At 32.8% G+C, this 26,994-nt stretch overlaps 1 protein-coding gene across 1 annotated transcript in view; it reads right to left on the bottom strand.

Annotated features, from left to right (window-relative positions):
* Nucleotides 1-735: 735 nt before the first annotated feature.
* Ccdc172 (coiled-coil domain containing 172) overlaps nt 736-26,994 on the bottom strand; it is an 82,279-nt gene continuing 56,020 nt past the window's right edge. Inside the window, exons 6-8 of the mRNA XM_003479642.3 lie at nt 25,940-26,042; nt 3,052-3,139; nt 736-2,077 (exon numbers count right to left, since the gene is read on the bottom strand). Of these exons, the coding sequence (XP_003479690.1) occupies nt 2,012-2,077; nt 3,052-3,139; nt 25,940-26,042 (257 nt within the window). The 3' untranslated portion in view covers nt 736-2,011. The remainder of the gene's footprint in view (nt 2,078-3,051; nt 3,140-25,939; nt 26,043-26,994) is intronic.

The raw sequence follows: 26,994 nt of genomic DNA, 5'->3' as shown, positions 1-26,994 counted from the left end.
TTTACTTAAAGAATGTGCATTCATTTAAAAATTGCCTTACTTCTGGAGTCATTAAACTTAGCCTGAAACATATTTTTATTCAGAAAATTGCAGTTAATTTTCCTCAGAATTTATGACTTAGATTCTTGAAAAAAAAAAAAAAAAAGCTCCAAAACAGACCTTATATACTGCTGGTGTTCTACATTGATAAACTAGTTGAGCTTTGTACATTCTGATTTTTATTGATTGTTGTATTTCTTTTGCTTCATACAAATTGCTCCTTTGATGAGACTGATTCAAATAATTCCTGGTTATTTTGATTGGTATTATTAGGTTGTATTTTGTATTACTCTACTATGAAGTGCCAAAGTAATCATTCATTTAATTAGATGAAAATTAATTTAAATCTTAAAATATGCACTTATAGAATTTTGAAATAATGAAAACACTGAACCCTATGGTTTTCTTCTCAAATTAAATCCATATGAATCCTGACCATATAACTGAATATTCCATCTACATATTCTATATGGTACCTATGTGAAAAAACAGTAGCATCAGTAATAGTTTATTCTGTACATATATGCCATTGTTTATGAGTAGTACAATAGGTGGCAGTCTTCAGTTCACATTAATATTTTAGCTACCACTAATGAAAAAAATCATTGGCAAGTGAAAAAGGCCTTTCTGCATGTTAATAATGAGATATATATAATAATAAATATTCACAAGACATAGAATGTAGGTAGACAAATAGACTCAAATAACAGAGAATTAAAGTCAGAACTAATTTCAACAACCACTTTCCACTCCATTTTTGTGTAAAAAAAATACACTGCAATTCATTGCAAGACTTTTTTTCTTCTGAAGCAAAATCAATTTATTAATTTAAATATTTAAAAATAAAAATAGTCACGTCTGAAAACACAAATTTCCTAAACAGATGGCAATAGCTACACATCCAAAAAGAGAGTTTTAAGTTTGCTTAATTTTTCAAAACTAAGGATGTAAAACAGCATGTTTATAAAAAGCTGTGGCGAAGTAAGACTTCTCTAAAACTAGAACTAAAAGTTCTATCTTAACATTAGTGAATCTAAGTTAGCTGCGAACATTTCATATTTGACATTTAACTACTGAAATCCCAGTTACAAAATCAGGATTCTTACATCAACATTTGGTATTTTAAAATACATAAATGTTGTTCTGCTTAACAGAGTCTTGTTAAACAGTTTCAGTACAATTAGGTGTTAGATAAAATATACCTTCCTATCTAACTAGTAAGGAGTACTAACAGGGAAAAAGAAGTGATGGTTAAAATTTAGTGGCAATGCTAAGTTTGAACTAACCATAAGTATAGTTTTCAAGTGCAGTTTTTCACGCCACATGCAAAAATGAATCTTGATGCCCATAAGAAGATTATGTTCCTCTCCTGGTAGATAACTTATTTTCACTCTAACCAGTACTAGTATTAGGAAGAAAACTGTCAGGCACAAATTGCTAGAAAACAGCTGCAGATGCCCTAGACTTAAACTCCAAAGACACACAGAGAAAATGGAGAAAATTGGCTTTTACAGATGAAAGGCCTCAGAGGACCTCTGTCAACAAATATCTTATGACTGGAGAAGGATTAAAATGAAGTAAGTACCTTTGAAGGTGAAAATGGCAACAAATAAATGAGTCAATAATCTGAGCACTTATTTGTAGGTGTGTTTGTCTAAGCTTGAGGTAAGCTACAATAAAGAATGAAAAATATAGATAAGAAAGAATAGAACAGCTTAAGAGTCAGGGGAATATAAGTCTGGGAAAACAATATCTCATTCTTCTTTCTCTCCATTTAGAAACAAAATCATACCACACAAAACTTTTAGAGTTATATTGAGCATCAAAACAAAAAATTATTATTATTATATGCCAGTAAACTATTTGTAGATTTCAAAAACTCTGACTGTTCTGAACCTTAGTTTTCCACCAGAATCTGTTGTAATGGGTATCATTCATATATCCATCACACTTTCACTCTAAGATGCTTTGATCAAGTCTCAGAGGGATCGTTAATTTTTGAAAAGCTATTTTTCTGAAGATCTTTCTGTGCCAATATCTGAAAAATAAACACATAATAAATATTCATAAGGAAAATAAAATTTTGTTTTGTGGTACTAACAATAAAAACAAGAGCCTTGCATATTCTAGGCAAACATTCTATATACTACCATTGAACTATATCTCTAGTCTAAACTGAATTGTTAATAAAGGAGTAGCATAAAATTCATCTAAATTGGGGCTGGGGATGTAGCTCAGTGGCACAGCACTTGCCTGGCAAGCACAAGAACCTGGGTTCAATTCCTGGTACAAGAAAAATATTTTTTAAAAATTTACATTTAGCATAGCAATTTAGACATTCTGAATTATGTTTTTTAAGGTTTTTACACAAAATACAATTCTAAAAATAACTTAATTGGAACTTTTTTTGAATAAGAAAATGTTTCCAGAAAATATACATAAAATAAAATGTAATACATTCAATTAAAACTGTATTTTAACATATTTTAAGTCTATGAATGTCTCATATTAGAATAGAGTATGGGACATATTTTATTAATTTGATGAACAACCAATGTAAGCAGAAAGTAATTTAAAGTGCTCCCACACATTGTGAAGTATGTTTGGAACGAAAGTTTCTGAGATCATAAAAGTCTGTAATAAGAAAGTTTCAGTACAAATATAATAAAAGTATAATTTATCACTCTCAAAAACAGAAAAGCTTTTAAGCATTATGATAGTGAAACTCACTCAATGACTTAATTCTCCTAATAATAGAACAGTTTCAGTTAAGAAAATGTTGTAAGGTCAGGTTGAATTTTTTAAAATTTAGTTTGAAATTGTAAATATTGCTTTTGACTGTAACTCAAAATAGTTCATGAGCTTTTATCCTGACTTTAGTTTTATTCATTGTTGCTTTTTGGTTTTTTCAGAGGAGCAAAACACTGATTCAAGGATATAATTTAGTAAATCTAAGCTTACCAGAACATAATGTAATTCTAAAAAGAAGTTAAACAATCAATGACGGCTTACCATCTCCAAATATTGTATTTCTGTTTGGAGAGTTTCATAAACACTTTCCATATCATCTTCTTTATAAAGCTCTAATTCTTTCTTAAGTCTGTTGTAAAAGATAATTTCATACTGTTAGTTGAACAATTAAGTTTTACAATAGTTTTTATTACACAGAGAGATGCAAGCTTGTAGCTTCAAAAATCAGAATTTCAAGTTCAAGTTAAAAATATTAGAATTTCAATTCTCTATTATTCTATAAGGATTATATGAAAATTTGAGAGGAAAAATCCTATAAAGAAAATAGACAATAAATAACATATTTATTAATTTTTTGGTAAGTCCAGTTTATGAAAAAAAAGTTCTTTATCTAAAGACTTCTGATTTAGTCTTGGCCACTAACAATCTAACTAAGCTTGATTAAATCATTTAGCATCTCATAATGTCACTTGGATATTTTTTAAGTAAAAAAACAGAATCTCTGATGTTCCTTCTTGCTCTAAGGTTAAAAGATAACTTCATAATTTATATGCATAATTAAATTATATTCATAAATTTTAGTGGTAGAATTTAATACTAATCTTTCTTTTTCTCTATTAAATAATCTTTTCTATAATTTGAATTTTTAAAAATTCTTTTATGCTTGTATTTAATGTGGATAATAGTGAAGAAACAATTCTCCTTTTCTAGCATTATGACTAACATTTCTTCCAAAAAGGAAAACATAATTAAAAGCCATGAGCTATGACTGGGAAGGTAGACAGCTAGTATCTGAAACTATGTGGGTAGGTAGGAGTGTGAAGCAACCCTCAAGGCAGATACCATGAGCAACATTGCTCTCACAAACCTGAACAACTCTTGGCCTAGCAATAAGGTAAAAAGTATGGATCAAATTGGACCTTTGCTGAGCCATGATCATCAAAGGGAAGGAATTTTAGAACAGCAATATTCCCTGGATATCAGGAATAGCAAAAAAAAATTCTCTCCAAAGGAAATGTTAACATGTTTACACAAAAGGCTTCTATAGAGAAGAATGACATTATACCAAGTATCACCAAGCATCCAACTAGGAAATAAGGTACAAGTCACCAGAGACAAGAAATAACACATTATACAACACAATGGAAAATGGACACAAAGGAAACAAAAGCCCCAGAATTTTAATAACTTTTCATAAGATATCCAATAGCTAATAACAACATGAAAAGATGATTATTAGCAACTGACAAAATATAAGGAAAACATAATGAAATTCCATTCAGCAGGCACCAGAATGTCTAAACTTAAAGTCAATACCAGGTGTGACAAAGATTTAACAAAATGAGAATTTCCAGAATCACATTCTTTTATATATATATATATATATATATATATATATATATATTTATTCACATTCTTTTATATATATACACAAATATATTTAGAGAAAAAAGCAAAACAGGAAAAAGGAAAGAACACAGAATTACAAAAAGTAACAGTAAGAAATCACTCATTGATAAGTAACATATTATTATCTTAGAAGTAGTTGTTAGAAATAGAATTTACAAAATCAAAGCATAAAAAAATGAACAATCAAATAATGGCAGTACAAACTATTCTGTTTGATGAACTAACAACAAGTTAGTAGATGGTTTTCTATCTTGCACACATACAGTTATGTGTGCATATCTGCATGTTGTTCTTACCTTTCAAGCACTTTCTTTCCCTTTCATTACTACAATACTATGCATTTTGAATCTCACTACTCTTTTAGTTTTTTATGATTATTTATTTCTTACACTACAGAGAAAATACGATATTTACAAATATCTGATTCATTTAACTTACAAGGATAATCTCAAATTGCCTCCATTTACCTATAAAAGCCACAAGTTTATCCTTTTCATAGCTGAGTAATATTCCACTGTATAAAAATACAATGTCATTTTCATCCACTCTGTAGTTGATGCGCATTTTGGTTGTTTGTAAATTTAGCTATTACAATTTGTGCTGCTATAAACATGGGTGTACATATATCACTGTGACATGATCTTTTCGGCTTTTCTGGGAAAATACTCAGGAGGTGAATAGCTAGATTGAATGGAACTTCCAATCCTATTTTTTTTTGAGGAATCTTCATACTCATTTTTTTTATTTAAGGAGAAAATTTAAAAAACAGAAAAAGGGTACAAGTAATACAAATTTTAAAAAATAAACAGTAAGAAATCACTAGTTAATAGATTACATGTTCTCATCTTAGAAATAGTTGTTTAAGTTACAAAATTGAAGCATATAAAGTGGACTTTCAAACAGTGACAGTGCAGTTTTGTTCAATGATCAAAAAAACTCAGTAATATGGTTATCTATCTTATACACTTAAACATATATGCAGTTATAACCTTTAGAGCACTTTCTTTTCTTTTCTTTTGTACAATGAAAATTACACATTTGGGGTTTTATTACTCCCACAGTTCTTATTACTTTTTTGGAAGAGAGTAAAACCAAATACGACATATCAGAACAGAGTCAGTCAAATCAAAAGCATGGACATAATAGATAATGTAAAAACAAAATACAAGGTGATCAACAATGGTTACCATACTGCCTCTTGCTATTTTAAGAATTTCCAGTTGCAATAAAATTGAACAAAGCAGTAAAGAATGAAACCAAAGCATTGCAGACATTACAGGACTTTAAAAGAAGATAATAGTCAACCAGAATGGGTGTCATAATGAATCTTATTGTCTTCACAGTTTTGCCTATACTTTCGAACTTGGTACTATCAAGCAAAGCAGAATAGGGGAAAATCAGTCAAAACAAGATGGTGAGGGCAATACAGGATTTCAAATCAAGTTAATAGGAAATCAAAGTAGGTTACTATAATGTATTCTGCTATTTTTTATTTATTTTTCCCTTAATTAAAAGAATAAAAAGAAAAAAGTAAATAATTTTAAAAAAAGGGGAGTGAGATAAAAGAGGGCATAACAACAAAACAGCACAGGTCAAAGCATAACCATTTAAGCAAAATAGTGTTGCACCACAAGATAAACTGACATAAAAATAGTTACCATAGTGTCTCTATCCTTGAAATCTTTGAGTATAACTTCATATACTGTAGCACCAAACATATCAAGACACTATAAAACCATTCAAGAGAATGACAGTATTACAGGGTATTTAGAACCAATTAACAGAAAATGAACAATAGTTTCTGTATAATTTCCTTGTCTATAAAAGTTTTTACTTATATTATCATATATAATAAAATTCAATAAGATACAACTTTTTAAGACTGATAGAGACAGAAGAATACAAGTTTGATGGGACTTCAAAACAAGATGATACTAAATCAGCACTAGCTATTATGATGTCTTGTTTTCTCCAAAATAGCTGTTCCTACCATGCGATCTTCTCTGCCTCATTTCTGTTGAGCTCTTTTTCTTTCGTTTGTTGTCAGTTTGTCTTCTTCATTTCACTTTCTGCTCCATTCATTGTGGCCTCCCTGCCACTGTTTCTGGAATCTTGGTATTTTCCTTTTTTAGAATATCCTTCAGTATTCTCTGTAAAGCTGAATTGGTGGTTGCAAATTCCCCTAGTTCCTCTTTATCCTGGAATCACCTTGTTTTTCCATCAATTTCTAGGGACAGTTGTGCAGGATATATCAATCTTGGCTAGAGGTTATTATCTTTCAAAGCTTGAATTATTTCCCCCCATGTTCTTCATGATTTGATGGTTTGTGCCGAGAAGTCTGCTGTAATTCTGATGGGTGTTCCCTTGTAAGTGATCTGTTTCTTGTCTCTGAAGGCTTTTAATATTCTGTTCTTATATTGGATTTCTGGAATTTTGATTATTATATGCCTGGGTATAGCTCTGTTTGGGTTGTAGGTGGCTGGGGTCCTGTATGCCTCATATAACCAAGTATCTTTACCATTTGCTAAATTAGGGAAATTCTCTTGGATTATTTCTGTGAATAGCTTTTGTAGTTCATTTGTTTGTGTCCCTACTTCTTCTTTCATGTTCTTAATTCTTAAGTTATAAATCCTCTTATCATCTTCTAGCTTTTGTATTGTTGCTGTTTGTTTTTTTGTTATTTTTAAGAAGTTTTTCATTTCATACTCTAATATTACAAATCTTCCCTCCAGATAATCTATCCTTAGTTTCTTTCAAGCTGTTATGCCAGTTTTCGACAGTTTTCAGTTTCCTGGTAATCTCTTTGAACCTGCTTCACGTATTCTATGTTTTCTCTATTTTCTCCATCAAACAATTCTCCCCTTTTTTTCTGTTCTTCCATTCTACCATCTGTTTTTTCTTGGGCGGTGTTTAGCATTTATCTAACTATTCTACTTATATCTTGCTTCAGGTCATTAATAACTTCATTCCTGAACTTGTCTATGAGGCTCTGGAGATAGCGCTTTATGTCTATTGGTGCCATGTCTGATACTGCATGTTTCTCAGGATTGGGGGCCGAGGACACTTTCTTGTTGCTCCCTCTTCCCATACTTTTTGTTCCTTTTATACAAGCGAATATAGGAGGCCTAGTTTCTTTCTTTGTCAGTTACAGTTTGTTTGAATTGCACCAGCTAGGTGTTCCCGCCCACTGCAGTGTACTAGGGAAACAGAGATCTGGGCAGCCTATGCTGGGCCCACCCCTCCAGGTCAACCTACTGAAGGCTTCACTGCTAGGGTGCACCTCCAGGCACTGGGACCTGGTTTGAGCTAGCCTACTGGGTCTTAGTCAGTGGCATCACGCAGACCAGGCACTCCCCACCAATCCTGCTTGAGAGGGGAATATGTGACTGAAGTCACTGCAACAACCTGTTCCAGCTAGTCTGCCTGGTCCCAGTATGTCCTTTGCTAAGGCCTCCTATGGAAGGGTCCCCGATCCGCTCACTCACCACAGGTCAATGCAGGGCTCCTGGCCAGTCCCCCTCTCAACTCCATTCACTGCTTCCCATTCTCAGAGCTTTCGCACCTCTCTCCTTGCCGCACCAATTGGGACGCAGCAGCGGCTGCAGGAAATTCAAATCGCAGCTTCCAGTGGTGCAGGGTCCAGCTTCCATGCTGAGACCTTATCTGTTCCTGTTATGTCACCGGGATTGCGTTTCCAGTTGGTTTCTCTTATTTAGTTCGTTCCTGGGTTCGCAAAGTATATCTCCCCTTGCTTAGGATTTCTTGTCCGGCACCATTCCTGGATTTTAAGTGCGGTTTCTCAGAGAGCCTCTGAAGCTGGTGTTATCTATCCGCCATGTTCTCCCAGAAGCCAACATATTGGTTTTTGTCAAGCACATACTAAGTGAGTTATTCCCCATGTTACATAAACCATTATCATTGTGATGCTTGAGGATTTCCAAGGATCCTTTGTAGCCCTCAGTAAGAAGTCACAGAATCTAGAGGTGCACTCACCTCCAGGATCTCATCATCTTCATACTCATTTTTACAGTGGCTGCACCAGTCTGCACTCTCACCAACAGTGGAGAAGTGTTCCTTTTTCCCCACAGCTTCATCATTTGTTATCAGTTGATTTCTTGATGGCAGTTGTTCCGGGAGTGAGATGAAATCTCAATGCTGTTTTAATTTTCATTTCTCAAATAATCAGTGATAATGGACATTTCTTCATCCACTTGCATCTCTTCATCTGAGAAATATTGGTTTACCTCAGATGCCCATTTTTGGAGTGGGTCTTTGAATTTGAGTGGCTTGATATTTAATTCTTTGTATGTTCTGGATATAAGTCCTTTGTCTGAGGGACTACTGGCTAAAATTCTTTCCCATTCTGTGGTTTTTCATTTCACTTTGTTGGTGATTTCTTTTGAAGTGCAAAAACTTTTTAATAAGATGAGATCCTAGTTGTTGATTTTTTGAAGTACTTCCCATGCAGTTTTCTTCATGAACTCTTTGCCTACCCCTATGTCTCCAAGATTTTTACCTACATTGTCTTCCAGTAGATTTAGTGTGTCTGTTTTAATATTTGTATCTTTGACCCATTTTGACTTTAGCTTAGTGCATGGTGATTGACATGGATCTAGTTTCAGTCTTCAGTATATGGAGAGCCAATTTTTCCAACACCATTTATATAAGAGGCTATTCATCTTCCACTGAACATGTTTAGCACTTTGTCAAATATAAAGGTGACTGAGTGTCTTTTTAGTTGTGTCTGCATTTTGTAATCTGTTCCATTGACCCCTAGCTCTATTTCTTTCCCAGTACTATGATGATTTTATCACTGTAGCTTTATAGTATAACTTCAAGTCAGGAATTGAGATGCCTCCTGCTTTGCTTTTGTTGCCCAGAATTGCCTTTGCTATTTTGGTTTCTTCTGTTTCCAAATAAATTTTAGGAATGTCTTCTCTGGATCTGTATGGTATGTTAGTGGTATTTTGATTGAGATTGCATCAAATCTACGTAACACTTTTGGGAGTATGGCCATTTTCAAAATGTAGGTTCTTCCTAAGCAAGAGCAAGGGATATCTTTCCATTTTCTAATAGCCTCTTCAATCTCTTCTTTAATAGTAGTATAATTTTCAGTATATAGATATTTTACATTCTTGGTTAGGCTGATTCCTAAGTATTTCATTTTTTAGATGCTATTATGAAAGGCATTATTTCCATAATTTCTCTCTTAGTGAGTTTGCTGTCTGTGTATAGGACTGCTATTGAATTCTGAGTGTTGACTTTGTATCCAAGTACACTTCTGAATTTGTTTATTACCTCTAGTAGTCTTTTGATGAAGTTTTTGGGGTCTTCTGTGTAGAGTATCATGTCACCTGCAGATAGTTATAATTTAACTTCTTACTTTCCTATGTCTATTCCTTTTATTTATCTCTTATCTGATTGTTCTGGCTAATGTTTACAGGATTATATTGAATAAGAATGGTGATAGTGGACATCCTTGTCTTGTTCTTGATTTTAGAATAAAAGTTTTCAGTTTTTGTCCATTTTGTAAAATGTTGGCTATTGGTTTGTGATAGATGGCTTTTGTCAGATGGAGGTAGATACCATCTATTCTGAGTTTCTGTAGGTTTTTTTTTTATCATGAACTAGTGTGGGACTTTATCAAAGTTTTCTGCATCTATTGAGATGATCATGTGATTTTTGTCTTTGGCTCTGTTGATGTGGTGTATTACATTTATTGATTTGCATGTTAAGCCATCCCTACATTACAGGAATAAATCCTACTTGATCATGATGTATAATTTTCTTGATGATTTGTTGCATTCTATTTTGTCAGTATTTTACTGAGAATCTTTGCATCAATGTCCACTAGTGAGACTGGCCTATAGTTCTCTTTTTGGGTTGGGTCTCTCTCTGGTTTGTATCATAGGAATGCTTGCCTCCAGGAATGAGTTAGGGAGGGCTGCTTCCCTTTCAATTTTATTGAAGAATTTGAGGAGTATTGGTGTCAAATCTTCTCTTGTAGAATTCAGCCATGAATCTATCAGGACCTAGGCTTTTCTTTGTTGCTACATTTTTTGTTTTTTTCCTTTTTATCGGTACCAGGGATCAAACTCATGACTGCCTGCTTACAAGGCAGGCGCTTATGCCGCTGAGCTAAATCCCCAGCCTGTTGCTACGTTTTTAATCATGTTTTCAATTTCAATAGCTGACTCTGAGTTACTCAAAATTGTTATATCTTCTTGATTGAGCTTTGGTAGGTCAAATGTTTCTAGAAATCCTTCTACTTCCTCTATTTTCCATCCTATTTGAGTAAAGATTTTCAAAGTAGGCATTCGTGATATTTTGAATTTCCATGGGATCTGGAGTAATCTCTCTCTTTTCAGTCCTTATTGCATGAATTTGAATTTTTTCTTGATAAGGTTGGCTAGAGGTTTATCAATTTTGTTTACTCTCTCAAAAAAACAGCTCTTTGATTCATTAATTCTTTGTATTTTTTGCCTCAAATGCATTAATTTCTGCTCTGATCTTTATAATTTCCTCTCTTTTATGAGCTTTGGGTTTTACTTGCTGTTATTTTTTTGAAAGTTTGATATGTAGTATTAGGTTATTTATTTGTGCTCATACTGTTTTCTTGATATGACAATTTATTGCTATATATTTCCCTCTTAGGACAGCTTTCATTGTATTCCACAGGATTCAATAAGTTGTATCTGCATTTTCACTGAATTGTAGGTATTGCTTCATTTCTTTTTTTAAAATTTTATTTAAAAGGATAAAGAGAAAAAACAAAGCAAAACAAAGTGGTGAAAGGGTACAAGTAATACAGAACTACAAAAAAAAAAAAAAAACAGTAAGAAATCACCAGTCAATAGATTGCACATTATCATCCTAGAGATAGTTGCTCAAGTCACAGTATCAAAGCATACAAAGTGGACATTCAAAAAGAGAGACTGCAAACAGTTGTGTTCAATGATCCAACCAAAAACATTAATATGGTCAGCTATTTAACACCCCTAAACACACTTGCAGTTGTATCCTTTAGAGCACTTTTTTCCCCTCTCTTTTCTACAACAAAATTCAAACATTTTGGGTTTCATTACTCCTTCGTTCTTACTACTTTCTCCTTTGGAAGAGAATAAATTCAAATATGGCAAAACAAAGCTGTCAGTCAAAACCCAGGATAGACATAGTACATGATGTAAAAACAGAGTACAAGGTTATCAACAATGGTGCTTCATTTCTTTATTAATTTCATCTGTAACCCACTGGTTGTTCAGGTTATTTAATTTCTATGTATTTATGCAAGTTTTGAAATTTCTTTCACCATTAATTTCCAATTTAAGTGCACTATGGTCTGATAACATGCACAGGACAATTTCAACCCCTTTACATTTACTTAGAAATGTTTTATAGGCTAATATATGGAGAATGTCCCATCCACAGATGAGAAGACTGTATATTTTGATGTGGTTGGCTGGAACACTCTGTAAACATCTATTAAGTCCATTTGCTCACAGGTTTGATTCAGTTGTTATTTCTTTGCTTTCTGTCTAGTTAATTTATCTCTTTATGATAATGGGGTAAGGTCCCCTATGTTTTGTTGCTTATTTGGTTCTTCATATATTTATTAGTATTTTGTCTTATGTAATTGGGTGCTTTTGTATTTGGTGCATATATGTTTATGATTGTTAGCTCTTCTTGAATTATTCCTTTGACAAGTATATGATGACCTTCTTTATCTCTTCTGATCATTTTTGGTTTGGAGTTCATATTGTCTGAAAAATCAGCTGGCTATTCCTGATTTTTTCTGGGTTCCTGTCACAGGGAATATTGTTTTCCATCCTTTGCCTTTCAGTCTATGAGTTTCCTTTTGAATCAGATGTATCTCTTGCACACGGCATATTGAGGGATGCTGTTTCTTGATCCATTCTATTTCTTTTAATAAGTAAATTAAGGTTATTTATATTAATGGCTATAACTGTATGTACTGGCTCATCTTTGCCATGTTATTTTCCTACTGTTGGTTTTCTGCTTTCCCCCCTTATTTAATTGCCTGCCCTGATTGGTGTTTTCTTACTGTTGTTGTTCTGGAAATTATAGTCATTTTTATCTCTATCTAGTATGTTTTTCAGTACTCTTTCTAAGGTCGGTTTGGTAGACATGAATTTCCTCAGTTGTTCCTTGTCATGGAAGTATTTTATTTCTCCATTAAATTTCAAAGAAAATTTTGTAGGTTACATCAATCTCGATTGAAAGTTGTTTTCCTTCAGGGCTTGAGACACCCCACTCCCAGTTCATCTTAACTTGAAGGTTTGTGCTGAAAAGTCTGCCATGATTCTAATGGGCTTTCCTTGATAGGTAAGTTGTCTTTTCTCTAACAGCTTTTAGTATTCTGTTTTTATGCTTTATGTCTGCGATCTTAATTATCATATGTCTGGGTGTAGGTTTATGTTGGTTGTGACTTCTGCATTCTATATGCCTCACTGATCTGTATATCAGATTCCTTCCACATGTTTGGGAAATTTTCTGCTATTACTTCTGTGAATAGTTTACTTATGTCATTTGCGTTGACTCCTACATCTTCACTGATTCCTATTAGTCTTATATTGTTTCTCTTGGCATCATTTTGAAGCCACTGGATTGTCATTTCATACTGCTTTGTTATTTTTAAAAGTTCTATCCTTTCAAGATCACTAGCTGTGATCTCGTCCTCAAGGTCTGAAATTCTATCCTCAACTTCATTTAGGTTTTTCCAGGTTTCAACAGAATTTATTTCTTGGATATCTCTTTCAATTTGTTTCATGCATTCCGCTTGTTTTCTATATTGTTCATTTGAGGTTTCAAACAGTTTCCCATGCTCCTGCTTTTATGTATTTCTTCTTTAGCTATGCTGAGCAACTAACTGCTTTACTAAGGTTGTCATTTCTGTCCTTATGCAAGAAAATATTTCTAATTTTATTTCCTTTATAGCCTCATGGATGTTTTTTATCTCACCTAATATCTTTTCAGAGATTTCAGGTGTATGACTTTTAAAATCCTCTATTTTAATGTCTCCTGTACTTGCTCCTGATGGACTAGATGCTTGAGATTGCATTTTTCTTGTTTTGTCATTTTCACCTTTTGGGCTAAATTTGGTCTTTCAATTCCAATAGTCTCAATCGTCAACAGTGTTTATCTTAGGGATCTATTATGTGGTTGATGTTTGTCCCATTGCTGGATATCACAATAAGAGAGGGCCAGTCACCTGAATTCGTCCTTCAGGGCCTGTTGGGTGAGTCTTATATGCTTCCTACGCTGACTAGGCTAGGAGTACTGATGTAAATCAACTCTTAGTATCTGCTGTTACTATGTCTTCAGGTTGTTCCAGGCCATCAGACCTACCTGTCTATAGTGTTTCTCTCGGCTGGGACCGTAATGTGTCACTGGGTATCTCATAAGCCCTTTTAATTTTCTCCACGTTGGGGGAGGCTGAATTAGCACACTCATCAACCCATCTGATGTTCTCTATATGGTAGAAAGACTCATCCACACTCTTGCCAGGCTTGCCAAATCCTATAGCTGGAAAGGACTTCCCTACAGCTCCTGTTTACCCACTAAAGTCCTCTATTTTAGGGGCAAACTCATCACACTGACAAAAGCCTTCTGAGGTCCTCTGTTTGGATGAGAGGTTACTGAGTCTCCCATCAACACAGCAAGGTTAATCCACTGCAGTGCAATGTTCTGGGAGGAGGAAGCGCAGCTGAAGATCAATAGCTATACTAGGACCAGAGCGGTGGGGAGGAGTCCCTGAAGGGTGGGAAGACAAGTGCGGAAGTGGCCTGCCCACTGAAGTGGAGGTCAAGGATCCGAAGGCTGGGAGTGCGGGTGCAAAGTGGCCTCCAGCTTTATTCTAATTTATAGTAATAGACTACTATAACTTAAGGAAAATCAAGTAACTGGCCCAAATGTTTTTACAAAGATAACATTAAGGCAAAAAATCCCCCACAATGTATCTAGATTAGAAAAAAAAATTCTGAAAATAAAATATTGAGGATGGAGATCAACCGGAAATTTTATGTGTTAATGACAATACAGTTGGTTTAATCACTTGGAAAACAGTTTGCTATTATCTAGAAGTTCAACATTCAGATCCCTAACACTCTCCCAATCCAAAAGACACAATGAAATTCCAGCATATGCACACCAGTGTAGACATATCAACTTCTGTGATAAGAACATGGAAGCATTCTAAATAGCACTGAAAATAGCATTGAAAAGAGAAAAAAATTGCCAAATTGAGAAGAGAAAAAAATTGCAATATAGTCATTTTTTTACTTTCACAAACATGGGTAAATTTTAGAATTTATGAACAATGTTTAATATAGAGTAGGTCCAAGATAGTATAATACTAAATTTACTCGATTTAAAACAAATAAATAAATACAGTGAAATGACTATTTGGGCTTGCATATATATAGAGATGGAGTTATACACCAATATATGACATGAATTTAAATAAATTATATAATACCATAAAGCAAGAAAGTGAATCATCAATAACATACTTGTGCAAGATAAAACACAATAATGAAGATTAATTACATCTAGGGTAGGAAAGAGAGCATGGGATAAAGAAGGAACCATACCTGGTTTAAGTTTTTAGTAAAATTTTAATTAATCCATTCTTCAATAATTTTTATATTTCTAAATTACATATAGCTTACATGTATTGTTTCAAGACACACTTAGGAAAGAAAACATAATATTTAAAACAAGAATGGGCAAGGAAAGAATATCCTATATATGTGAAGTGCATTTTGTTCTGAGCTATTAAGAATTTAGTGGTAATCCTAAAGGATGACTTCAGTAACAAGGAGAATAACTTAATTTTGAACATTTGCAAAAGTATAACAACATTTGTATTAAATACTTCTAAAAATATATGGAAGGCTGAGTGCTAAGCTGCAATATTCTGTGGTTAATATACTGTTATCTAGGTTATGCTATTATAATATACATAAGGCCTCATTTTAATATATTTACTTTTCAAATAAACCGGTAGAGATGTTTCTTTCCATTATCATCATTACTTGTTTTATTATAGTTCAAATTAACTACATATTCTGTAAGACTTTTTTGTGTCCATAAGAATTAAGTGGTGACCATTCTTGCTTTCAGTTACCTAATAATAAGAATGAAAGACTTGAAATTAAGAAGGACATTCCAAGCAAATAATAAAAAGTATTTCTCTGTTCAGCACATAATCAAACTGTAGAATTTAGGTCTGCATTTAAAGAAAACATTTCTGTTGCTAGCTTTAAAAGAAGCTGGGTGAAAATTGTATGAATATTAATACATGGGCAGCTAGCAATATAATGATAAGCTGAAATTATGCTTCACTGCATAGGCTGACTGGCTACAGGACAAAAGTTCTCTTTTTCAATACACAATATCTAAGGTAGTTTGCACTGATTATTGTTACCTTATTTTGAATTATTAAGTAATAACTGAGATGAGTTATCATATCATTCCAAAACTGCTTTCAATTACCTCTCAATGACACAGAAAACCCTTACCAATACACACTTTTTGTTATCAGACCATACACAATTACAATTTAAGTATAAATAAAGAAAAATTTCAGCCAGTGTTCTAGCATCTAAGCCTAAACACTGTTAAAATTTAGGTATATTTAATTGCAGTCTTCCGTTTCCATATAATAGCAATCATACAATTTTATCCCTTATTGTTTGTTTAACCCATACATTTCTTCCAGTAAATGATGTTTACTAATTTATACCATTTAAGATAAACACATAGTAGTCCAAGTGGATACAATGTAGTTAACTTACTCATTTATGGTAGAGCATTTTAATTGTTCTTTTTTTATAATAACATTATTATTAACATTCTCTGTGCATAAAGTTTCTGCACTTAGAATGGTTCTCCTTAGGATAGAGTTTATTAAGTGGAATTACTGAGTCAAATGGCATATATGTATTTATATATGCATATATATGATTAATTTCAAATATTAAATTTACAATTTATGGTGATAGTGACACATGAGTCATCTCTATACAATTTGCCAATTTTAAGAATGTTCATTTAATAATGCACTTGAAAATTTGATAGACATACTATTCAGCGGTTTGCCTATTGATAAGCAGTACACCTGAACAAACTTGTATTATTTATCTGAATATTCTTAATAACAGTACAGTGTATAGAAAAAAGGATTTAACATACTTGCTGGATAAATGCATGAATGCAATAATAAAATGTTATCTCTTGTTTGTTGTAGTACTAATAATACTATAATTTTGCCCAATTTACCACAGCCTGTTGACATTTCTGATGCAATGAATTTTAAATTTTGTATGTTAATCCTTAAGTATTATTCATGTCTGTGTTGGTTTCCTTAATTACACTTGAGATTTCATAAATAGTCCTTCTACTTTCCAGTAGTTTTTCATGGCTTGGCTTTCTTAATACTATTCCTCCAAATCAATTCATGTGAATATTATTTAATATACTATTTAAATAAAAGACTACTTTCCTAAAGTGATTAAGTGGTCTCTCTTGATATATAACTTATTTATTAAACTGGCTGTGAAAGTCAAATATGTAAAAGCAGAATTATCAATTTTTTCATTTATGTTTTCCCTTAGGCCAGATATATAAGAACATTCACAGGTGTAGGTTTGACCCAGATCCTTGCTGAGAAGCAGATGGAAAAGGAAGAAATTTTACCAGTTATTCTTTACTCCAAATATTGGGTTGGTTAGATTAGGAATCTCTTTTTTGCTCCATATATTTTGTCATCTTCCCCAATCCCACACCAAAAAAGGATTTGTTTAAAAAGACAAACATACAAAGATGAAAAAACCAAACATATGTAACATTATCAGAGATTAATGAATTAAGAAAGTTATCATTATAATATTGTGTATTGCTTTCATAATATTCAAAGTGGCTTCAAAAGTGAGGAGATAGATGAGAGCATCTGTATCAAAATATGGCTTTTAAAATAATCTATTAAATCTACTATCAAATATTTCCCCAAGCTCTAATAACTATAATGTGTGCCAAGAATTCATGAAATAGGGAATTTATTAGTTTGAAGGATACATAATCAATGCTTAGAGACACTTCTGTTAGTGAATGATATTCAACAGGAAATGATGCAGAGTCAAAAATATTCAACAAAATACATAGCTATATTTCATAAATGTTCAAAAACATATAACATGACCAAGTGGGATTTATCCCAGGCATGCAAGGATGGTTCAACCATACATAAATCAATAAATGTAATCCACCATATCAATAAAGCCAAAAGTAAGAATCACGTGATCATTTCTATAGATGCAGAAAAAGCTTTTGATAAGGTCCAACACTCATTTCTACAGATGCAGAAAAGCTTTTGATAAGAATGTTACAGAAAATTGGAATAGATGGTCTTTACCTCAATATGATAAAGGCCATCTATGACAAACCAACAGCCAGCATCATATTAAATGGCCAAAAACTGAAGGCCTTTACTTTAAAATCAGGCACAAGACAAGGATGTCCTTTATCACCATTCCTATTTAATATAGTACTGGAAATACTAGCCAGAGCAATTAGACAAGAGAGATAAATAAAAGAGGTAAATACAGGAAAAGAGGAAGTTAAATTATCATTATTTGCAGATGATGCGATACTCTACTTAGAAGACCCCTCAAACTCCATTGAATGACTCCTAGATATAATAAATAAATTCAGCAATGTAGCTGGATACAAAATCAATGCTCAAAAATCAATAGCATTTCTATACACTAACAACAAAATCATGGAGAGAGAAATAAGAGAAACCACACCCTTCATACTAGCATCCAAAAAAAAAGAAATACTTAGGAATTAATCTCACGAAAGAAGTAAAAAGATCTATGCAAGGAAAATTATAATACCCTGAAAAAGAAACTGAAGACAATCTCAGAAAATGGATAGACATCCCTTGCTGATGGATAGGAAGAATAAATATTGTGAAAATGGCCATTCTCCCAAAACTGTTTTACAGATTCAATGCAATCTCAATGAAAATACCATCAACATACTTCATAGATCTAGAGAAATCACTCCTGAAATTCATCTGGAACCAAAAGAGACCTAGAATAGCAAAGGCAATTCTAAGCAGCAAAGGCAAGGCAGGAGGCATCACAATCCCTGACTTGAAGTTATACTACAAAGCAACTGTAGGAAAATCAACATGGTACTGGAATAAAAACAGATCTGAAGATCAGTGGAATAGATTAGAAGATACAACCACAACTACAAACACACTCAAACCACCTTATCTTTGATGAAGGGGCCAAACATGTTCACTGGAAGAACAACAGTCTCTTTAATAAACGGTGTTGGAAAAACTGGCTCTCCATATGCCGAAAACTAAAACTATAATCATGCCTATAACCATCTACTAAACTAAAATCTAAATGGATCAGAGATCTGAATATTAAAATAGAAACACTAAATCTGTTGGAAGACAAAGTAGGTAAAAATCTTGAAGACATATGGGTAGGTAGAGAATTCATGAACAGGAATGAAATCACACAGGAACTACTTCCCAGAATCAATAGCTGGGATCAAATCTTATTAAAAAGTTTCTACATGCCAAAAGAAATCTCCAGCATAGTGAAAAGAAAACCCACAAACTGGGAAAAAACTTAGTGAACTGTCCCTCAGACAAATGACTTATGTCTAAAACATATAAAGAATTTAAAAAAAATCACATCCCCGAAATTCAAGGACCCAATCCAAAAATGGGCATCTGAGATGAATACACAGTTCTCAGATGAAGAAATACAAATGGCAAATAGATATATGAAAAAATGTTCCTCATCATTAGTCATTAGAGAAATGCAAATTAAAACAACACTGAGATTCCATCTCACTCCAGAAAGAATGGCCAGGATAAAGAAAACTACCAACAACAAATGCTGGAGAGGCTGTGGGAAAAAAGGAACTCTCCTGCACTGTTGGTGGGAGTGTAGACTAGTGCAACCACTATGGAGATCAGTCTGGAGATTCCTTAAAAGGCTGGGACTGGAAGCCTCATTCAACCCAGCTATTCCATTTCTAGGCATATTCCTAGAAGAACTGAGAACATCACACCACAGTGATATATGTGCATCCATGTTTACAGCAGCACAATTTGTAATAGCCAGATCTTGGAAACAACCTAAGTGTCCATCAACTGAGGAATGGATTAAAAAGTTGTATTTTATACAGTGGAGTACTACTCAACTATAAAGAATGATCACATTGAGATAATTATAAATGAGTGGACACAACTTGAGACCATATTCATAAGCCAAACAAATCAAACTCACATGTATAAATACCATATAGTCTCCCTAGTGTAAGAAATGGTAAGAGTAAAGATTTTCTGGTAATCATGATTCCCCATTACATTGCTTTGAAGCCTTATAATGCTTGCATTCATTAGTTGGAATGAGTTTATCCTGGTTTATTTGATTTTATTATCTGTGATGGTATGAACAGCTATTTTGAAGAAAACAAGTCATTATAATAGCCAGTGATGATTTAATATCATGTTACTCTGAAGTCCTACCATGCTTTTGCTCTTCTGTTTCCTTTGGTTTTATCATGTTATATCTTATTCGATTGTATTATATGTGATAGTATAAACAAATTTTCTATGGAAAATGATATAATATAGTAGCCATTGTTCATTTTCTGTTGTTTCTGAATGCCCTCTAATACATTCATTCTCTTTAATGGTTTTATACTATTTTTTATATTTGATACTATTATATATGAAGTTATGCTCAATTATTTCAAAGAAAGAGACATTATGGTAGTCACTGTTAATTACAAGTTGTCTTCTGGTGAATTACTGTGTTGCTTACATTGTTCTGTTTTGATCTGCTTTGTTATGTCCTGTTTTGTCTTAATCTCTTTAAAATAAAAAAAATTTTAAAAACATATAACATGTCTTGGGTAAATATATAATTACTTGACAACAATTTTGCAGGACCCTTGGAACTGAGATGTTATTCTATTTCTGTACTTTGAGTTAGTCTTGTTGAACATGAAGAGCAGAGCAAAGAGCAAAGAGATAATACAGACTTATCTAAGTGTAGTCTGGATAACAATTCCCATTACTGTATTAAATGATGCTTAATCTAAATAATGTTACAGAAACACTAGTGCAAGTAGTTAAGAATATACTTACAGAAATATGTAAGTATAAATATTTCATCTGCAACAATTCATGGGAGAATAAAGTAGATAAATATGATATTTCCATTCAATGAAATTAAAAGGAATAAAATCCACCAGTAAAAACTATTTTAGAAAATGTCTGTATTTTGCTAAGGAATAAAGCATACTACACAATAGTAAGTGTGAATTCACGATCTCATTTTTTGCTAAACACCTGAGAAGACATTTGCATATTATGTCCACATATATACACAGAAAGATGAACTCTGGCAAGTATGTACCAAACTTTAAACAATGGTCATACCTGATGCATCAGAATAAGGTGATGAGAAGATAGATATTTTACATTTTGATAGTTTGAATTTTTTACACAATATAGCCTGTCCTCACAATTTAAAAATAAGTGTGTGTATATATATAGATATTAAAAGGAATATATATATATATATATATATATATATATTAGTTACCTCTTCAAGAGGTTGAGAGTATCTTAATATCATGTATTTATGCCTTCTTGTTAACCTAAGTATCATCAATAGGACTTCAATGACCAACTTAATGGGATGACTTTTTCGCTGAAGAGGCAACAGCACTGCTTTACTACCACTATAAATGAATTTAGTCTCTCAGTGACAGATGCAGACTAATTTTGTGCAGTTTCTATTGCAAATATGCTCTTCACAGAAACTACACTATCTTTTAAGTGCTCAGAATGAAAATCTTATGCCACTGACTTTGCAGATTTATTTCTGAAACATGCTTCTTGTTGTATTAAAAAGCACAAATGCTGGTTATACAACATGTTAAAAAACTCAAGAAAGGAGTTTTGTACGTAAAGAAAATAACCTAAAACATTTAAAGTTGTCTGTAATGTTACTATTTTGAATAAATTTTTAAAAATCACTATCGATTATATTTTGGTAACCCTGGTATTAAGTAAAACAAAAAAAATAGATTCTGGGAGTTGAAAGACCCCAAGATATAATTCTTTCTTGCCTCAAGTTTACAAAATAAAGCAAAATATAAAAGTTTATGAAATGAAGCAAAATATCTCAGGTAATTTGGATACAGCATATTCTAGAGAATAAGTGTTATACTGCAGGCAAAGGTTTTCCAACACTGAACCCCAGAATTAGAGTAATTTAGTACTATTAAAGGCAGTTCTGGGCCCCATAAACCTTCTCTCACAGAGTCCTACTACCTATCATATATGGATGACTATAAATTATAAAACCTAGTGGGTACAGGAACTGAGCAAAACACATCTTTCTGAGGCAGGCCCAGCTCCAAAAATGATAGGTAGTATGGGCTCCATACTACCAAGTTTATCCCCCCTAAATTATTAGGGGGAGCTAGGGAAAAAACCAGGAAAGTTACAAAAATAAGCCTTTTTCCACAAAGAAGAAAAAATCAAGAGTGAAAAGAATTCCATGCTAAAGTGATGCTATACCATAGTTTTTTTTCAAGTCATTATGAAACCACCAAATGAGAAATTTATCTTATTTGTAGTAAAAATTCAATTATATGCCAACTAAATCAGTGGAATTGGTATTTAATGAACACCATGTTCTTCTGACTGTGCTACATGTAGATGATGCTGAAAGATAAACAAAATGTAGATTGAGTTCCCATTCTGGGAGATAGACTGATACAGACAAATATCATCGACTATGGCTAGTAATATAACAGAATTATAAACAAGATTTCTGTGAATACAGAAAACAAAATAGAAGAAAGCTTTCATAATTCCCTTCATTTATTCCTATTTATTCCTCACCTCTTGTATGCCCATCTCTACCAAACAATTAGACATTACTTAAACAGTAGTAAGTTCATAAATATATAATAGTAAAATGGGACGTGCTATAAAGGGAAAAAGTACGGAACACTATTAGGGAAAGTAGCAAAGGTTGCACGACTTAGATTATAGGATAAGGGGGCTTCTCTGAGAAAATATTTCAACTCAGAGGTTAGGATGAGGTATGAACTACCAAATGGTAGACAGACAGGAAGAATGCAGAGAAGAATTTCAGTAGAAGGAAGAGCAAATACAAATATCTTTAGTTGTAAAACAAAATGGAAGGGGGCCTTGAAGAAGCAGAGTGAGAAGGAACTAATTCATGGTTGAAGTTAGTGGGGACAGTAGTTACATCCATATTTGAAGAGTCCTGGAGGTCATGTTAAGGAATTAGGTTTTATTATTTTTATTCAAAATCATTAAATGACTTTAGTAACAGGAATAGCATGGCACAATTTATTATGGATTGTAGGTTAAAAGAATGCATGAAAGGAGAGTAGAAAACAAACTGATACTAAGATCTAAGTGAGCGAAAATGGTGGCTACAACCTGGATAGAACTAATGGACAAAGAGAAGTGTGAGTCAAGAATTTTTTTTAGGTAAGAGTAACAAAATGTAGCGATAGATTAGAGTAGGGGGAAAATGGTGAGATTTGTGAATATGTAAAAAATGTTTGCATTTTGTACTTAAATACCTAGAAAAAATAGCACATAGGCTGGATCTTGAAGACTGAATTGAATTTTATCTAATGGGAAAGAAAGAGTGAAGGACACTCTCTGATACAGAGGTATAATAGTGTATGCAGCAGGAAGACAGTGGCTAGGCATAGACGATGAAGGCCCCTGACCTATCAATAAAAGTTTGTTCTTATTCATCTGTTTGTCTAATCGGGGCAGCATCACTACATATTCATTTCTATTTATACATTAGACTTCTGGGAATTCAGGAAGGGAGCTTAAGAAAGGGTTCCAAGCTGGGTGCAGCAGAAGATTGCAATCCTAGCTACTCAGTAGTTTAGTAAAGAGGATCACTTACTCAGGAGTTCAAAACCAGTCTGGGGAAAGTTAGGAGACCTGTGTCAAGTAAAACAATGTGCAAACAAATACACAAACAAAGAGAAAAAAGAAAACAAAAAGAGAAATTATTTTTAAAAAATAAAAGGAGACTTAGAATGATGATTTATAAATCATATATGGATGACTATAAATTACAGAACCAAGTAAGATACTTCTTGGAAAGCATAAAGTGAAAATAGTACCAATAATAAATATTTGCGAAGCCTCAACATTGGAAGGAGGGGAAGAAGGACAAATGACAAGCTCAAAAGATAGGAAATCCTCCTAGACATATGAAATAAAAATAAAATTGTAAGTAGTTATATCTAATAATTTTATAGTATTTGCTGTGTACCAAATACTGCTCTAATAAGTTTTATACAATGAATAAATTATCTTATGCTATAATCATGTAAGATATGTACTATAATTACTCTCATTGTATGGATGTGGAAACTGAGGTACAGAGAAGTTAAACTGCTTATCAATGGTCACTGACCTACTACTAAGTAATAGTGTAAGATTCAAAAGAATTTATATTTTAATCACTAGACTTTACTGCCTGTAAAGACTCAGATATTTATCACTTCTTTCCTCCCTAAATTTGTTTTTTCTAAAAATCTAGCTCAGTCATAGGTACACAGCCCTTCTAGAGCTTCAGAAGAACTAATGTGGTTAAGTGTTAATCATAGAAATATTCTCTATATTAGTGGCTTTAATGTGATCTACCTTTTTCACAATAGAATCTTTTAAATAAATCTACATTTTGACATTTACAAATAAGTCAATATTAACCAAAGAAGGGACCACTAAAAAACTGTAAATATAAAATACCAAGACTGGTTCTCTACACTAAAGGATGACGTATAAGTAAGAGGCCAACAAATAACCAGAACATAACAGGTTAATTTTTAAAATATTGACTATAATAATTTTAAAAGCATTTACAACTATCTATCTATGTCTGTCTATCTTTCCTTGTAAATAGCTTCACAGTTTCACTTCTGAAGCTTCATTTACCTATAATCTCAGTTACTCAAGGTCAACCACAGTCTGAAAATATTTAAAGGAAAATTCCAGAAATAAATGATTTCTAAGTTTAAATAACTTTTATTACAGTATATTATTTACTTGTTTTATTTTTTATTATTATTGCTAATCTCTTATTGTAGCTAATATAAATTAATCTTCATCACATGAATGAATGTTTAGGGAAAATATAGTATACACAAACTTCAGTACTATCTGTGCTTTACGACATCCAAGGAGGAGCATTGTTTCCTCACAAGAGAGCTACTAAACCTTTATTTTCTATGTTTATGAAACATATTAATCAGGAAACTACACATATTAAAGGATGTAAAGAACTGATAAACCTGTATCTCATTCATAACTGCTAAAAAGCAATGAATGGATTAGATAAATGGATTGATGTTTCTATATAATTTCTTCTGTCATCATTTGTGAAGTAAAAAGCACTGTTTAGCAGACTTTGTGTATTTAATTTTAACTCAGGGAAAACTTTTATAACTAAGTGATAAACCCACAAAATGAGTTCATATTGGAAGCCCTCACACTACTAAGTGTAATGATACCAGTGTGCATTACCATTTTTCAAATTGTAAAGAAATCAATGAGCAGTTAGCCATTACAGAAATGCATTCTTCACTATACACATCACTCAAGAGATTGATATTTTATGCTTATAAAACTTGACATAAAATTAAATTGCAAATATTTCCTCACTATCTACTAAAATTACAGCCTAAGGCAATACACTGCTAATATGAAGCATTTGTTCAGGTCTAGTGGATGTTTTCCTATATGATTTATGTGAAAGACTTCATTTACTTCATCACGGATTCAATAATGAGATTCTTCTCTTATGTTACACCTGGAAAGTGTAGGAATTTCTTTAAAACTTAGAATCCAAAAATTACAATCCTGAATCCTCAATAAGTAATAGCCAAATTTGAAAACTTGAGGTATTTTCTCTTTGTGTTTATGAATGTAATTTCAAACATCTGCCATCATTCTATTACCCAGATTTATAAAAAGTATCTAAATATCCCACACAGAAAACGCATTTCCATTCCTTAGGTAACAATTTCAAGTAAAACAGAATGTGATTTTCTCCTTAGAATCTAGAAAGAGTAAATTTAATTTCAACTATTTTCCCTCAAAAGTTAGGAATAGAGTTGGTTTAGTGATTAGAATACAAGTAAAAATCTATAAGGTATAACAAAAGATAAAACTGATTTCATCATCATCAATCTAATGCATCATGAACTTACATGTAGCACTTGCTAGCTAGTAAAGTTTTTGCTTAGCTACAAATTTTAGAATATATGCAGAGAAAATAATGCCATTATGTGGAACTTTTAAAAAACATATACACTTATCTTTATGTTGAAATCTAACTTTAAAACTTATCACCATTAATAGGAAATTAAAATAGATAATTCTTACCTTAAGCATTCAGCATCATTTTGAGGTTTTTCAATGATTTTTATTCTTTCTGCCTCTAAATATTTGGTTGTAACAATTGCTTCTTTTTCTTCATCCTTAAGAGCTAAACAAGAAAATTTCATATTTTTAAAAGGTTATCTTTATTCACTAACCTGAAACACATATTTTGTTGGTGCTGTATATCAAATATATATAGTGATAATTATTTTCTAATTTTTAAAATTAAGTTTATTGGTATACTGTAGATATACACAGTGGTCATATTCAACATAGAGAATTTATACCTATGTATGATGTATCTTGTCTCCTCTTTTTTCACCAACCCTTGCCCCTTCCTTCAATGCCTCATCCCCTCCTTATTTATAAAGGTTTATCATTTTTCCCTTTTGTTTTCCTTTTTATCTTCTCCTTCCCTGGTTTCTCTTTCCTTTTGAACAATTTCTTTCTATTTCACAATATCTATTGTATATTTTGGTCCTTATTTACTTTTTTGGTTTCTCATGCAAGGGAAACAATGCAATATATATACATATGTGTCCCATTTATTTCATTTAAGAGTATGGTCTCAGAGTGCAATTCATTTGCCTAGAAAAGGCTCCAGTTTGTCCTTTTTTATAGCTGAGTAGCACTCCACTATGTATTAAAAAATGTCACACATCTTTTTTTAATCCACACTTCAACTGATGGACATTTGGGTTGTTTCCTACAGCTACTACAAACTGTGCTGCTATAAACATGCATGCACATACACTGCTATAGTTTGATGTTTTAAACTCTTCCTCGTTTGCCCTGCAGGGAAATAGCTGGGTCAATGGAACAACCTAGACTCTGCTCTGGTGGCCACCAAAAGCCAGTTTTAGCTCTAAATACAAAGGACTGGAGATGACCCCGGTCTGCGGTCAGTAGAGAAGTCTTGACCCAGCAGCACAAGCAGGCAAGCAGCCTTGGCCTGCAGCAAGAAAAAGGCACTCCTCCCACACAGTGACCAGTGTGTAAGAGGAGTCAGTAAAAGGAAGAGGGAGTTGTACAAGATCCAGAAGGAGCCACTATACACA

Source organism: Cavia porcellus, unplaced genomic scaffold (assembly GCF_034190915.1).
Source record: "Cavia porcellus strain 051 isolate PalLab524CR breed Dunkin Hartley unplaced genomic scaffold, mCavPor4.1 scaffold_2, whole genome shotgun sequence".
In the NCBI taxonomy this organism is placed as follows: domain Eukaryota; kingdom Metazoa; phylum Chordata; class Mammalia; order Rodentia; family Caviidae; genus Cavia; species Cavia porcellus.
This window is presented reverse-complemented; position numbering and strand designations above follow the sequence as displayed.